At 38.8% G+C, this 14,258-nt stretch overlaps 1 protein-coding gene across 3 annotated transcripts in view; it reads right to left on the bottom strand.

The window, feature by feature from the left end:
* The window catches only part of SLIT3 (slit guidance ligand 3), a 537,095-nt gene that overhangs the window by 255,793 nt on the left and 267,044 nt on the right, over positions 1-14,258 (bottom strand). For all 3 annotated transcript variants that reach the window (XM_050905039.1, XM_050905038.1, XM_050905037.1), the window contains one exon: positions 5,012-5,083. In XM_050905039.1, the coding sequence (XP_050760996.1) occupies positions 5,012-5,083 (72 nt within the window). The remainder of the gene's footprint in view (positions 1-5,011; positions 5,084-14,258) is intronic.

The raw sequence follows: 14,258 nt of genomic DNA, 5'->3' as shown, positions 1-14,258 counted from the left end.
TCCTTGATGTGGGTCATGGAGGCTGCATTGACATAGACACTGACACCAAGTCGGTACACTCTGTATATAGGTGAGATGTACGTTTGCACTCTCACTGCTTACAGAAGAAGCTTTTCCTTCAGTCTGAAAGGTGCAAGATAGGAATGGCTGACAAAGGAGCAAAGGCTTAGGGAAACAGATAACCAGATTCTTGCCATCTTAGTCTCAGACAGATCTCTGCTTGCTGGTAAGTCCTGGGCTGTTGATTTTCCTTACTGCAATGATGCAAAACAAAGGAATAAACTTCTGTCAAGAGATGGCAAAACGACACAGGGCAGCAACCTGCCAGGAAGAGTAATTCTTTGAAATCTGTCCTGTGCATTTCTTTTGAGTGAACGATTCCTGCAACACAACAAGCCCGGATATCATCATGCCTCCAGGAATCACATTCCTACAATGCTTTGCAATCCCCACACAGCTCAATGGGTTATGTTCAGCTTCACAGACCTGAAGAGAGCACAGCGAGAGAAGGGCTGGGAGCATACTGCCAATAACCACAAGCAACACCTTAAAAGAACGGTTGCTGCTGTTACAGGATCTTTATTTGAGTCAACCTCTGCATATTCCTACTCTGAGAATCTGGCTGCCCTCAATAAGGTCGGCCGGGCAGGCTAATTCAACAGAAACTGCAGGAATGCCTCACCAGAGAAACACTTATCTGAATGCCAAGATGTGATACAAGCAGGGTAAACGTGCAGAAATCCAAGAAGTGGCTCTATATATTTTTATGATGGAAGGCCATGGCCGACAGTGCTGAGTTAGCCCAAAGCTCAACAAGACCCAAATCCATATACTTTAATTCTTGAAATAAATGTGCTTACTTGGGGCTAGATTCCTGCAAGAAAGATTTCCTGTTCTCTAAGTAATAAGTAACAGAAATTGAATACAGGTGTGCACTGCAAGCTGGCCCTCTCTTGCCCTTTCTTGTTTTAGGACTCTTTTAGGACCACTGAGTAGCATTTATGCATCTATTCTACAATACGTTCAAAGTGTCAGTTTACGCCAAATTCCCATATAAGTTCACTATTGGTAATGGACATTATGTGTTCATGAAACTTTCTAAAAGCTGTATAATTATTTCTATATTTTAATTAGAAATAGACTTACTAACTTATTCTTTGTGTGCAGATTCTTCCTTTGATTTTGTAGTCAAACAGCAGAAACCACTTCATATGAAAATAATTCACACAACAAAATTTCCCCCACTTGGGAGTTTTAAAACCTCATCTTGCCAGCCTCTGCTTTGGCTTTGTCTCGGGCAGAAACATTGGCCTCCCTGGCACTTAAAAGCTCTTCTTTAGCACTGCCCTTATGGGAGCCCATTTTCCTGGGCTCACTGTTCTGCTAAGAGAATAACAAAAGATAGAAAGTTTTTACCATTTAAAAAGAAAGGCATGGTGAAAAACATCCTGAAACGCTGCTTTCTATAACACTTTTTTTTCTTTCCTATCATTTTAACATTTGGTTTTTTTAAATGACCAAAATCGTATTGGTACCAAGCCAGTTCTGCAGTCCTGGTGCTCGAGGGACACCACCAAAGACTCTCATTGCTTAGCACATGCAGCAGCACCTCTTCCCTTAAATTCAGGAATATATATTTTTTTTTTAACACCAGTATGCTCCAACTGGACACAGCCTGCCACTTTGTGTTGCTTACTGCTATGGCCATGCTGAGATAGGGTAGTTCTCACAGGGTTTCCAAATAGCACCCACTGTAATTTATATTAAGCCCTTAGGCCGCGTATTTCAGAGCTTGTATCCAAGAGGAATTCATGCCCTGGCTTAGTCTATTGCATCAGCTTCTCTGCATTTTTTCCTGAGGGAAGCTTTTCAAGCTGATGTTAAAGACAGTATTCATCTGGAGACTTTCACATGGTCTAGCACTTGCTATGTCCCTATTATAATATCTACAGAGTTATTATTTTTGCCACGACGTTTGGACACTTTATGCAGAAACTGGAAGAATTTGAGGCCATGTTAAATGTCAAGCCATGAAAACAGAGACAATTCCATGCCAGCCTTTCCCTATATGAATTTTAAAGATAAACTGGAATGGGCTGGGGAGCGTGGGAGAATATGTAACTTTATTTCTTATGTTTAAAAAGTCTCCAAGATCCCTCAAAAACGTGCTTTATAAGGTGGAAGAACTCTGAGATAGTACAATAAATCTGCAAAGTGATAACCATAGAAACGGCCAACCCTGCTGCTATCACGTTAGTGCATATGTGTCAGAGAGTCACCGGGCGATTAGCAGTGCAGGTGTTTGAACAGCTGAATGGCACTGAAAGGCAAAGACTCATTCTCTTCCTCTAGGTGCTTGAACACTTGCGCTCATTGGCATGGTCATTTCTGTGACTCAGAAGGGAGCGATTTGGCTGCCAAATCTAGACTGAGAATGGGAATCGGCGTGCTTAAGCTGACTGCTTAAAGCTTTAAGAGCTCTAAATATTAACTTGGTTCAACTTGAATCACACCCTTATAGTTATTGCTGCAGAAATTTTAATGCGTTTCCAGCAGCATGTTGGCTCAAGATTTTGTCACGTTTTTCTCAGCAACTCATAGGCCACTAGTCTGTGTTTGGAAGCAACAGTCATCTGATCTAACAAACCACCCTGGGTACACAATTCATCCATTCCTTAGCAAGAAAAAACGACTAAAGATCTGAGTGAAAAGTCTGCTTCTCCTGCTATTTATCTAAACAATCAGTACTCGTGGCTCACATCAGCAAATCTATTAATTAGACTACTAAGCTTCGTACTCCTGCTGAGCCAGAGGTTGGACTAGAGGTCACTTCCAACCAGAATTATTTTATGATTCTGTGATAACTTCAGTATTCCTGAAAGACAGAAACAGTGGCTACAGGGAAGCACTTCTGATACTGTGTCTTTTACAGCAAATTAATAGATGCTGCCTAACTTGACAGTCACAATTTTTTGTTAAAGCTTTAGATCCCAACATTTATAGAGTTCCTGTAAGCACTCCATCCACCCATCCATCCATCCCTTGATATCGGCTCATGTAACAGTGAGTCTCTGGTTCCTTCTGCACTGACATTGGGTGCACAAATCAAAGAACACCTGTGATTTTTCTGACAGCTTGCCAGAGGTGAAATCAACTCTGAATGCAAACTTTGCTATTTTAAATGAAGTTAGACAGCTAACAGTGAATTATAGCTGGGAAAGTTAGATTTTCTGAAAAAAAACAACCATCTATTGTTCCTCTAGATTACACAAACTAAGTAAAGTTCATGCTAACATAACCAAAAAGCCACACTTCTGTCTAAAATCCATACTTCTGTCTAAACTTCTTCCCACTATAAACTATATTCTCTAGTATTTTCCTGTGTCTTAAAAACTAGACCTGCTCACACAGGTCCTCTGATGCTCCTCCACTGAAGAGGAACATTAGAGTACAGGCTCAGATGAGTTTAACTGGCTCCTCAAGATGTGTTTTCTCAGGCTGATATTCAGGTAAAAGAGCCTTCATACCTGAAAAGCTAGAGTCACTGTTGAATATACACAACGTAAGTAACAAACCATTGAAGAAACACAAGCTTAGTATGCTGAATGCCTGCAGAAACAGCCGTAAATGTTATATGACGTGTAAAAGTCTTCACATTCTGTCTATCCCAAAGTCTCCAAAGGAACCTAGCACAGTGCTCAGAGAGAGCAGGGGGCATGTCACAGCGCTGCTCCTGTGCCTATGTTTTCCAGTTTGAGGGAAGTCCTGCTTTGGTCTTTTGCAGTACTGTCTCCCTTGCACAAGGCCCAGTGATGTGATATTCCCTGCAACACAGCATCACCAGAGAAAGTACAGGAATTGTGTTTTGCCCTTGGATGCAGATGTGGTCATGCTCTGACTCATGTTGACTGCCCTTAACAGTTTCCATGCTGCCTATAGAAAAAAATTTCGTCTGGACGCTAAGGAGGTGGTTCATTGGGGCAAGAAATGAAAAGAGAGCACAGGTATGTTGCAAGACTGTTTATAGAAAAGTGCTTCTTTTTAGATCTCCTTTAGCTGATTCTTCTACTAAATAAACAAAAAAAAATCCACACTATTTACACTATGCTTACAATATTTAACATGATGGGGTATCAGATTTCAGCTACTGGTGTGGTAACAGTGCTAATACTACTGACTCTGAAATGGTGCTGAGAGTGGCTGCAGGTTTTCTCAGGAAATCCTGACTCTGCCAACTTGTTGGCTGTTATTTCCTTTTTCAATTCACCTTGTGTTAGCTCTAACAATGCCAATGGTGCGTTAGTGCGTGGGTGCGCACAAAAATGCACTTCTGGTACGTAACATGTAAGAGCCTCTAGCAGATCTGGAAATATAGAGCTGAAAGTCTTTATTTACACATATTTCAGACTGTATGTTATAGAAAATGGCTAGGACAGACGAACTTCATTAGCACAAACAGCAAAACCCGCTTTTCTCTCTTTAATGGCTTTTAAAAATTATTTTAATTTTCAATACAAACTGTCAAAGCATGCACAGTTAATTTCCCACATTATTTTTTCATTTTCTGATATTTGTGCTCAACTACTGTGCCTGTGTGCCACATTTTGCCATATTTACTTCCCACCCAAGTGGTGGGACAGAAAGTTTAATCTAAGTGAAATATTTTGATTGCACCCCCAAACTCTACCAGTTCTTTTCCTATGCATATCTTGCTTCAAGGCTTGGACTGTGATTTCACTGGATTTTGCAGGACAATACTGCAGGGAGGGGTAAAGTCTTTAAGTATACTTTTTTTCTTTGCTCAAAACTTGCCCAGCTGTGTTGCACAGTGTACATGCGGACCAAGTAGCACTTGAGGCCCTTGGTGATAACCTTCTGTACACAGCAGGGACCACAGCTCCCTTTGGTGTTGCACAGAGCTAACCATGTGGTACTCAAACGAATAGTAACAGCCAGATGTAACCTAGGGAGAATGTTTTTCACCACACATATTAATGAAGTTGTCACTTACAAGTTCTTCACATCAATGATTCCTCGAAAGGCCTTTCTAGGGATTCCTTTTATCTGGTTTTCACTCAGGTCTCTGAATAAGGGAAGAGAAAAAAAATACATTGTATTAACAAAGAGAAAACATTTCTCAAATCTACATGAGATAATGGAACATACACATGCTTGGGAAAGTAGATGTTTTTGGATTTGTTACACCACACGATGTTTTCGATTTTCTTTATCTCCTCTAGAGGTTTGTGGCATGAGCTGAAATGATTCTCCAACAAAAACCACCAGAATTCGTGATACAAATGACAGAACTTCCAGAAAACATCACCCAGTTGTGGTCATGACACTGGCACAATGCCATGATTCGCTGTCAGAGTACCTGCAGCCAAATCTTATGCCTTGAAATCGCAACCCTGTAGCGTAAATGTAATAGTCACCATGCTCCTGTTTGTTTACCAACTGCAAAAATACTTGGCTACCCCTGCTCAGATTACAACCCCTTATTTGAAATTAATATTCAGGAAAAACATGACAATCATGCTCTTGTGAGTTTCGTAAATTTAGTGAAAAGATCTTGATCCACTGCATTGTGTATCAATGGGAACAACAGAATTTTTAACCTTGTTTAAAAAAAAAAAAAATCAACAGCAATTCAAAATGTCTTTCTAGTACTTAAAACATTAGAAAATGTTTCCATTTAAATCATTACATCTACATTGCGAGTGCAGATAGAGCAACAAGCACTGCAGGTTACAGTTTTCTGTTACACAACCTGCATTCAGTTGCTTTTTCCTTTGATGCACTGTAAATATTTCCACTGGAATTTCCACTCTACCAGTGCCAATGGAGGCAGGAAGGAGGGCATCAAGAATGGGAGGGAAACGGACACAAAATCAGAAAGTTGGGATGTTTTCAGGCTACGGAAAGGCAGCACTCACAATGATTGCTTTGCTGGTGCCCTGTCAGCATGGAGAAGAGGGAGCGATTTTGGTTTAGGGTACAAAGTGGAGGGAAGAGAGAAGTGTAAGAAGATGAAAGGCAGGCAGAAGAGTGGGAAAGAAAAATGTAAGAAATAAGTAAATGGAGGAAATGGAGGACACAGGGATGGCTGGACAAAAGGACAAAGAAAGGAGATACCACGGCACAGGATATTACACAGTGCATCATTTGGTGTTACTGTGTCCCTATGTTATACAAGCCCAAGACTTTGTCCCGTTTTCAGAAAGAAACTCTGGCTTTCTAACGACTATTAAGACGGAATGGCAGTCATCTGTACTCACCACCAGATACTGTTTTCTGTAAGTACATTTTGTGTTGCAGCAAGCCTCCTTTCTAGTCTCCACCAAATTGGCTTTATCAAATGAGAGGCCAGAAATCAGAGCCTGTCACAAAAGCCCACATTGACATTGCGGGTCAAGACGTGTCACGCAGGGCTTTCTTCTGCTTTCCATCAGGCAGATAGAAAAAAAAAGGGGACTATGTCCTTGTCATGAGACTAATTCAATTTATACCAGTCATGCAGTCTACACTAAATTCTCAAAGTAGCCACAATTGTCCATTCAGGCCATCACAAACAAAAATGTGCTGCTGGGTACAAGTCTCTTTTTCAAGCCAGATTAAAATTCTTTGTGACCTTCACAATTTGTTTAACACTGATCCACACCCTGACCCTTCCTTCACCTCCCCTTTCTTTTGCCAGCAACAAAATATTAGTTCTTTAAAGACAGACCTTCAACCCAGACAAATGATCAGGCAACCCGGACAGAGAAGAGTTGAAAGTAAAGTGTATTTCAGACCTATAAGAAGGAAGTCTTTTGCTGAAGACTGATTTCATGACAGGGAGTCACTTCAGTGTGACAGTGAGGCACAGCAGAGCTACAGCCAATGGTAAAAGCATGACAAAATGGCTTAGAAAGGCAAAAATTAGTAAGATCTGAAAGCAAAAGACACGCAAAGCAAAACAAAAAGGGCTTGAAAAAGTAGAATTGTGTGATCAAATAAAACCACACTAAACTCACCAACACCTCAAGTTGCATTTGTGCAGCATTTTATTGTGCATTATTTCAAATCAGGTTTAAAAATAAATTAGGTTTTCAAGTATTTTTTTCTACTATTATTGTGGTCTAAAAGGGCTAATTTATATTTTTGCTTTCTGCTTTGTCTTTATGCTCAGCTCTCACTTGCAGTCAGGCAAAACCAGGGGACTGTAGGAAATTCATCCATTTTCTATGACAATCTTCTTGTAAATTGTATTAATTTTATTTTCTATTTAGGCATTCTCTAGCTAACAATACTGCCTCTCTAACTCTCCAGGATCATGGATTGATTTCATAAATATCTCTAGTGGTCTGAAGAACTGACAGCCTGCATGGCATTAGTGACGCAGCATGGAAGAACATGCACAAATGCATGCTTCATTTTCTGCAACTGCCTTCTCACAGTTATAATCATCCCTTTTTGAGATGGTGAGGAATAGTGTTCATCTCTGCTTCCTAACACTACGCCAAACTTTTGTTAAGCATCTTTCATAAGCAAGCAAACACCAACCAGGCTCAGCCTGTGCACTTCACAAAATCTGCTCTGAAGGAGCAGAAGGCTGTAACGAGCAACTTGTCTACATAGTTTATCTTAAAGATTCAGCTTTTCATTCCCTACGTCTCATAACAGACATAATGGGAAGCTCTCACTGACAGTATGTAAAATAAATACTAGTTATTAGTAGTAACTGCAGAAAAACAGATAAAACTAATGTGAGGCCAAAACAAAACCCTAAAAAAACAGACAGAAAAGAAGAATTGTGGTATTCAAGAAAAAAATAAACAACAAATCTGAAGAAAAATAAATGATGATGATTAATACATTTCCTATTTCTTAGACAGAGGTTTCAAGCCACCTATTTCTGTAATGGAAGACAAGTCCAATGCCTGGGTGCATGATGGATCCTAAGGAGGAAATCTGAAAAATTCCAGCTTTAGAGAAACATACACTTCCAAAAATCCTCACCCTAATAGACAATGTTAGAGAGCTGACCAAAAGCACTTGACCTAAGGACCAACTACAACGTGCTAGTACGTCAGCAGCACCCTCCTTCACAAAGGTTCCTCTATACAGAAAGCAGCAAGCCCAACAACAACGGAAACATGTTCATTTGCATCCTGATAAAACAGACATGTTGAGTTAAATGAATGTTTTTAGATTAAATTATTCTTCCTGCTATTTTGATAAATACAGGCAAGTTTCATCCAGTTTAATCTGCCACACAGCTTTCAAGCAGTGCAAATGCCACAGAGATTCTGCAAAGAGCCAGCCTCAGTAAAGTGCAGTCTCTCTTTGGAAGTGTCTCCCTGCCTCCTTCACACAGGGGTCCTGTCCGATGGAAACACACTTGAAAAGGTCTCGGCAGCAGGTCACAGAGGAACAAAACTAGGTGAAAAGCACAGCAGGCGACAATACTGGATAAGTTCAACCAACAGCTTCCACAGCCAGCAGTGTGTGGCGAATGCCTCTAAGGAAACAGCATTCTCTTTTCAGAGATGGGGAAACAGAGCCACAGAGATATTGAAGAACTTTGACTTCAAGTTTGCATAGACCAGAGATGCAGGAGCTAACAAAATCCAGCAGCTGTGGCTCACATGCCCTCACAGCACAGCAGACCACACATTAGTCTAACTCAGAGTCAAACAAGAGTTGGCACAAGTCAATAGATTTTTTAGTTTTTATTTTAATTTACCGAAAATGGTTTGGACACAGATTAACTCCCCCTACAACTCTAATATTGTTTTCCTGATCCTCAGATGTGAATTGCAAGAGCCTTACTGATAAAAGGATTGGAAAGGAAAAGAAACGCACCCAAAACTGCTGACGTCTTCTAAGTGCCTCTGCAGTCTTCGCCATAATGCTGGTTTTAGCTTCCTGCTTTAACGCTGATTATTGCATCCTAAGTGAAATTTCAACTATCTAATACAGCAATAAAATACATTAAGACTCTTTTTTTTTTATTTTGCCAGTGACAGAACATAAATCAGTTAATTGGAACACAGAACCTATGAATGTTCATAATATAAGAGTCTTCAATTGAACTACAGACCTAAAACATTAAAATAGCTACTTTAATACAACTTGCAAAGTTACAGTGGTACTGAAATGTATTGTATGAAAGATGTATTGTATGAAAACCAAAAAATCAACACTGATAGCATTATGTTTAGGTTGTCTCCCTTTTCAAAACCAAAAAAACCCCTTTGAGCATTTACGAGTTATTTTCCAGATGTTTTTTGGCATACAGATCCTAAAATTTAAAAAGACTATTTTTAAACAAAGAACTGCCTGAAAAACAGCTTGATTAAGAAGTATTTATTGTGGTTGAACACTACTCTTATTATTTCTCCCACTCAAATGGGCTACAAGAGAGATCACCATTCAGTGTTATCCAATAAAGAACTGGACTTGCCTTTAATGTCTAAAAAGTTTAATGCGAAGTCTTAAAGAACTAGTCATCAAGAGCAAATGCTTCACAGCCAAACATGTATCTTTCCCAGTATGTTACTGTATGTTGATCCCATAATAAAACTGTAAACTCACAGAGTTAACCATTAACACATAGAACCAACGTTCAGCTAAAACAAAGGAAAAATCCAGAATAACTAACCTGATTCCTTCAAATACCTTCTAGCTTATCCACAATTCAGTTGCTTCTTGGAATAAGAAAGGAGAGCTCACACACAACTCACTCTGTAGCAGCTGATACAAAACCATAAGACAAACACCGGTTGATTCAACTGTATATGGGGCTTGAGAGTGCAAAATAACCAATTGTTTCCCATCATCTCTTCCTGACACAATAATATCAGAAAGTTTATGTTGCTTGCTTGCTTTGCAAAATAAAACTAATGGAATGGTATGAATACTGATTTTAAGAAAGTGTCAGCTGCGACCAATGCTAAAAAATAAGCACTTTGCCCACTAGCTTCACTCCACCTACAGAATGTGCAGCTGAGAAAAATGAGAATTAGCTAATTCATGTTGGTAGCTTGTTTACATTTGCTTCCCAAATAGGATTTCAGGGTTAAAAACATTTCAGTCTTATGCATTTACCAAAATAAAATAAAATAAAAAGTTCTTGAGGTTTTGTGCACTATTAAAGTTTAGTGACTATTCTTCAACCCAACATTTCTTCACAACTGGACTAAAACGAGTCTGAACTACTCTGCAAAAGGTCACATATTTAACACAATCTGGTCACTGCAATTTGTCTCATTAGAATTAGTTTTAATTTGTAAAGCATGTTACACAAAATCTATCCTACAATGTTTTACTGAATTAAATAACACAATTAGGGAGTTAAAGAGTAACAGATGGGGGAAAATTAGAGAGTATAAGCCAAAGACAATAGGCATCTCTAAGTAACACGTACTAAAAGATAAGCAAGTCAGTGAAGTGGGGGATGATACAAGTCAGCTTTTTCATAGAGCAAGGGCTGGAGGGAAGATAACTTCTACAGTCAGTGAAGAGAGAGGGCCAAGGGACCAATGCTTACTAAGGGAAGAGTTTGCAAGACAAAATGGGGTAATATGCAAAGAGGTAGAAAGACCAAGGAAATCCATAGGGAAAAAAATAATTTTACTCCATTACATCTGCAACAATTCCAGCACAGAATATTAATATTCACGGTGTCTTTTTCTTTTAACTAAAGGCTTGACATTCCCAAGGAAGCTTTGTTGTCTCCCAGAGTTTCTATTATAATCCACAACAACTTGCAATGCCTCAAACCCTGCTTAACCTCAAGCATGGCATGACCGGGATCATAAAACCAGCAGCAGAACGGCTGCAGCACAGATTCCCTTCCAATTGCTACAATTTCTTCTTGCCCACCAATACAATGCCCCTTCAAAGACGTGAGCAATATTACAGTTAATCTGGTCACATCCTCCAATGCAGCTCCAGCCACTTATTCTCAAGAAGTAGTGCAGAAGGATGCAGATCTGTCTCCTTTGCAATAAGCGGGCACTTGTAAAGGCTGCCGTGCCTTACAAGTGTGTTAAGAAGACTGAGCCAAGAGACTAATCACCATGCTTGAGGTATGCAAGAAATGGATCCGAATTAATTGCGTGGCAAATGTATCTGGAGATATAGGTGCCAGTACACACAAGCTCAAGGATGCAGACATTGAAATCAGGTCAAAACAGACTCCGTAAATATATTCAACCACATTTTTTAGAATGTCTTGTATCACATTAAGCTAGCATTTGATTTACAGCAAAGAATAGAAGAAGAGTTTTTCCTGCTCTGTCAAAATTGCATGGCAGTTTTTTAACGGTTAAAATTAACATTTAACATTTTCAACAGCTAAATACTGTTCTTATCTAGGAGCTATTGTCCTAGTACTTCCAAAACTGTTCAATATTAGAGTTTTTCCTGTTCTATAGATGGATTAACAAATAACTGAGTTAGCTGTTGAGGACAATTCAGTAACTTTGAGTCTTGTAAATATGCAAGATAAATTCAAGATATTTATCATCTTCCAGGTGGGAAAAGCATTGACCAAATCAGCTCACTACAACAGTAATAAGAACAAGGCATGGCAAGCCTGACACTTACATCAGCACCTCTATACTCAGGAGGGGCCTTACGCACTCAGTGAAGCAATGGCTTCTCCTTTTCTGTATGTTCAGTGTAAAAGACGGTATTAACCATAAAGTAGCAGTTACAGCTCTCCGTCTAAAAGGAAAAATGGATAAGTCTTGTTGCCGATGGGCTACAAGGCAAGAGCTGAAGAACAATAGTATTGTATAGCATTACTGTGTGGAAACTTGGCATCACTGCTGATTTTCTAAAAGGAAAAAAATATCTTCCTGCTACTACTGCAATAAAGGTATAGATGTTGACAACATTCGAGTTCTACAAAACAAGAGCAGGTCCTACAAATGTTTTGTACCCTGAGCAATGCAAGGTGATTGTGTTTTTGCTAAATATAATATAGCTGGATATCAATTCATGCTCTGGGAAGCCGCTGAAAAACTCCTTCTACTTTTGTTTTGTTTTAAAGGAGGGAATTTAGCTCAAAAATTCCAATTAAACCAGTCCTCACTGCTTTCACGCAGTCACGCACTACTGCACAAGCACTACTGCTAAGCTTCCAGAAGATAAACACCACAATTTCTTTGTTGATCGAGTTTTACTGTGAGGTGATAGGTGGTAACTCTATACTTCAACATTCACTCAAAACTTCATGTAGTCTAATTAACCCAAGGAACATACACCTACTCTCATTCTGAAGAACAGGACACTGAACGCAGGCTGAGCTTAAAGACTGGGGAAGGGTGTTCGCTAAGCAATCAAGGAGGAAAAAGATCTCAGCAGTAGATAATTATTTTAGCATCATCATCTGCGTTCTCCAAGGCCAAATTAAAAACCATCTACTAATAAAGACCCTTCAAGGGATCCGACCTGCATGAACTTTGACAGATTCATGACTTCTGTCCTGACACAACTACAGGGATCACTCAGTACATGGTGAAGTCTTTCTAAATGTCTAAAAGAACAGAGGATACACATTTGTGCACGCTTCATAAGAGGTTTTTAAAAAATTTTTAGTCACTTCAAACAAAAATATCCTCACTCTGTTTCACTAAATTAGACACAGTGCTACAATATTTGGCTGTCAATGCGCCCAATACAAAACCAGAAAAAAATTAAATCTACCAAAATATCTGTTACAAGGTTAGTAAATATTTTTCTATTATTTTAAATGAACTGTAAAAATAATTTATGTGTCAATGCCCAATTAAAGGCAACATTTGTCTTTATGACTTTTACAATTCTTCCTCCCTCCTCCTGCCATTTCCAAAATGCCGAGCAAATAGTGATCAGAAAGCATTTAGGAGACTCTTATTTTAAAACCACCCATCTTGAGACAGATCAGAGTTTTCATTTTAGAAAGCAGCATCTGTTTTGTCTTTTGGAACACATGCACAAAAATTAAATTTTACCTCAATGTCTTTACCCTCAACTTTGGATATGTCCAGGAGCAGGAATTGGAAAGTAACTGACAGTGGACTCAGAGGAAACACTTGAAGAGAAGCACCCCTCTAGAAATACGATAAAGCTTCTAACTAATAAATGACAATAAGGTTTCTTTATTAGTAGTACTTAATATAGGTTTTTAGTGCTTTATAAAATGCTATCAATATAATTAATCCTTCCTTTTTATCGAGGGGACAATGAGACACAATGAGAGGCAGTATGTGACCAGAGCAAGGTACTCTAGCAGGATGCGGGAAGAGACAAAAAAACCCCTTGAAAGTCATATACATTAGGTATTCCATTTTATACAATTTATACACTAAGTCTTACCGCATGTGGTGAGATTGGCCTACCAGCAGAGAAACAGCATGCACAGTTCTGACAATGTATTTAAGAGAGATTCGTTTTGATAGAAAAATCTCTTTTACTGTGGAATTATCCAGTACTACTATACACGTGCAACTGGATCACTGACAAAACAAAGTGATCCCAATGTGATGATGTTCCTATGCAATACTAAATCTACCAATGCATTTCTATTACACTGTTCTCCGACCAAGTGAGATTACAACACAGAGGCACTAAAATGATTTAGTAGGAACAACATACATCTCAAAGACATAGGAGTGAAGCACTGACATCAGTGGAAAGAAATGATTCTCCCTGTGATTTTCCGTTTTTGTAAATATTTGCTTGCTGCTAAACAATGCGAATTCAAAAAGCTCTCTCGCTGCTTGTTAATGTTAATACTTTCTAAAGTGGAAATTCAGCTATATGGAGGCTCCTTTATTTTAAGCTAATTTTAAAAACCCACAAGTTTTATACTGTTAACTTGTTGTCTGTTTTTTACTTTTGTCTGTTGAGATGTATTGGAAAGAAATCCTATGCATTTGCAAATTCTAAAAATCAGGAGACAATATTACCGTCCTCTGATCTCCACAGACCAAAAATGAACCCCTGTTTAAGCCCAGCCTGATCACTTAGCAAAAAGATATTTGCAGTTTATTGGCTATATCTTTTACAAAATATGGTGAGCTTTTATTTTAGGAGATAAATATGTGAAATCATAAAGTCTGAAACATGAGCTAATAAACTGCACTGTCACTGGACAACTGATCAATGTCTGGAGGAAGACTTGCTCTTTAATGGTCTTTCTTGACCTAATTTTGCCTTTGTTAATGATGAGTATTTTATAGTAAAGAATTTTTTGCACTTTACTGATCTATTCAGAAAAATAC

Source organism: Gymnogyps californianus, chromosome 14 (assembly GCF_018139145.2).
Source record: "Gymnogyps californianus isolate 813 chromosome 14, ASM1813914v2, whole genome shotgun sequence".
Lineage (NCBI taxonomy): Eukaryota > Metazoa > Chordata > Aves > Accipitriformes > Cathartidae > Gymnogyps > Gymnogyps californianus.
Note: the sequence above shows the minus strand (reverse complement) of the source record. Positions and strands in the feature narration are given on the sequence as shown.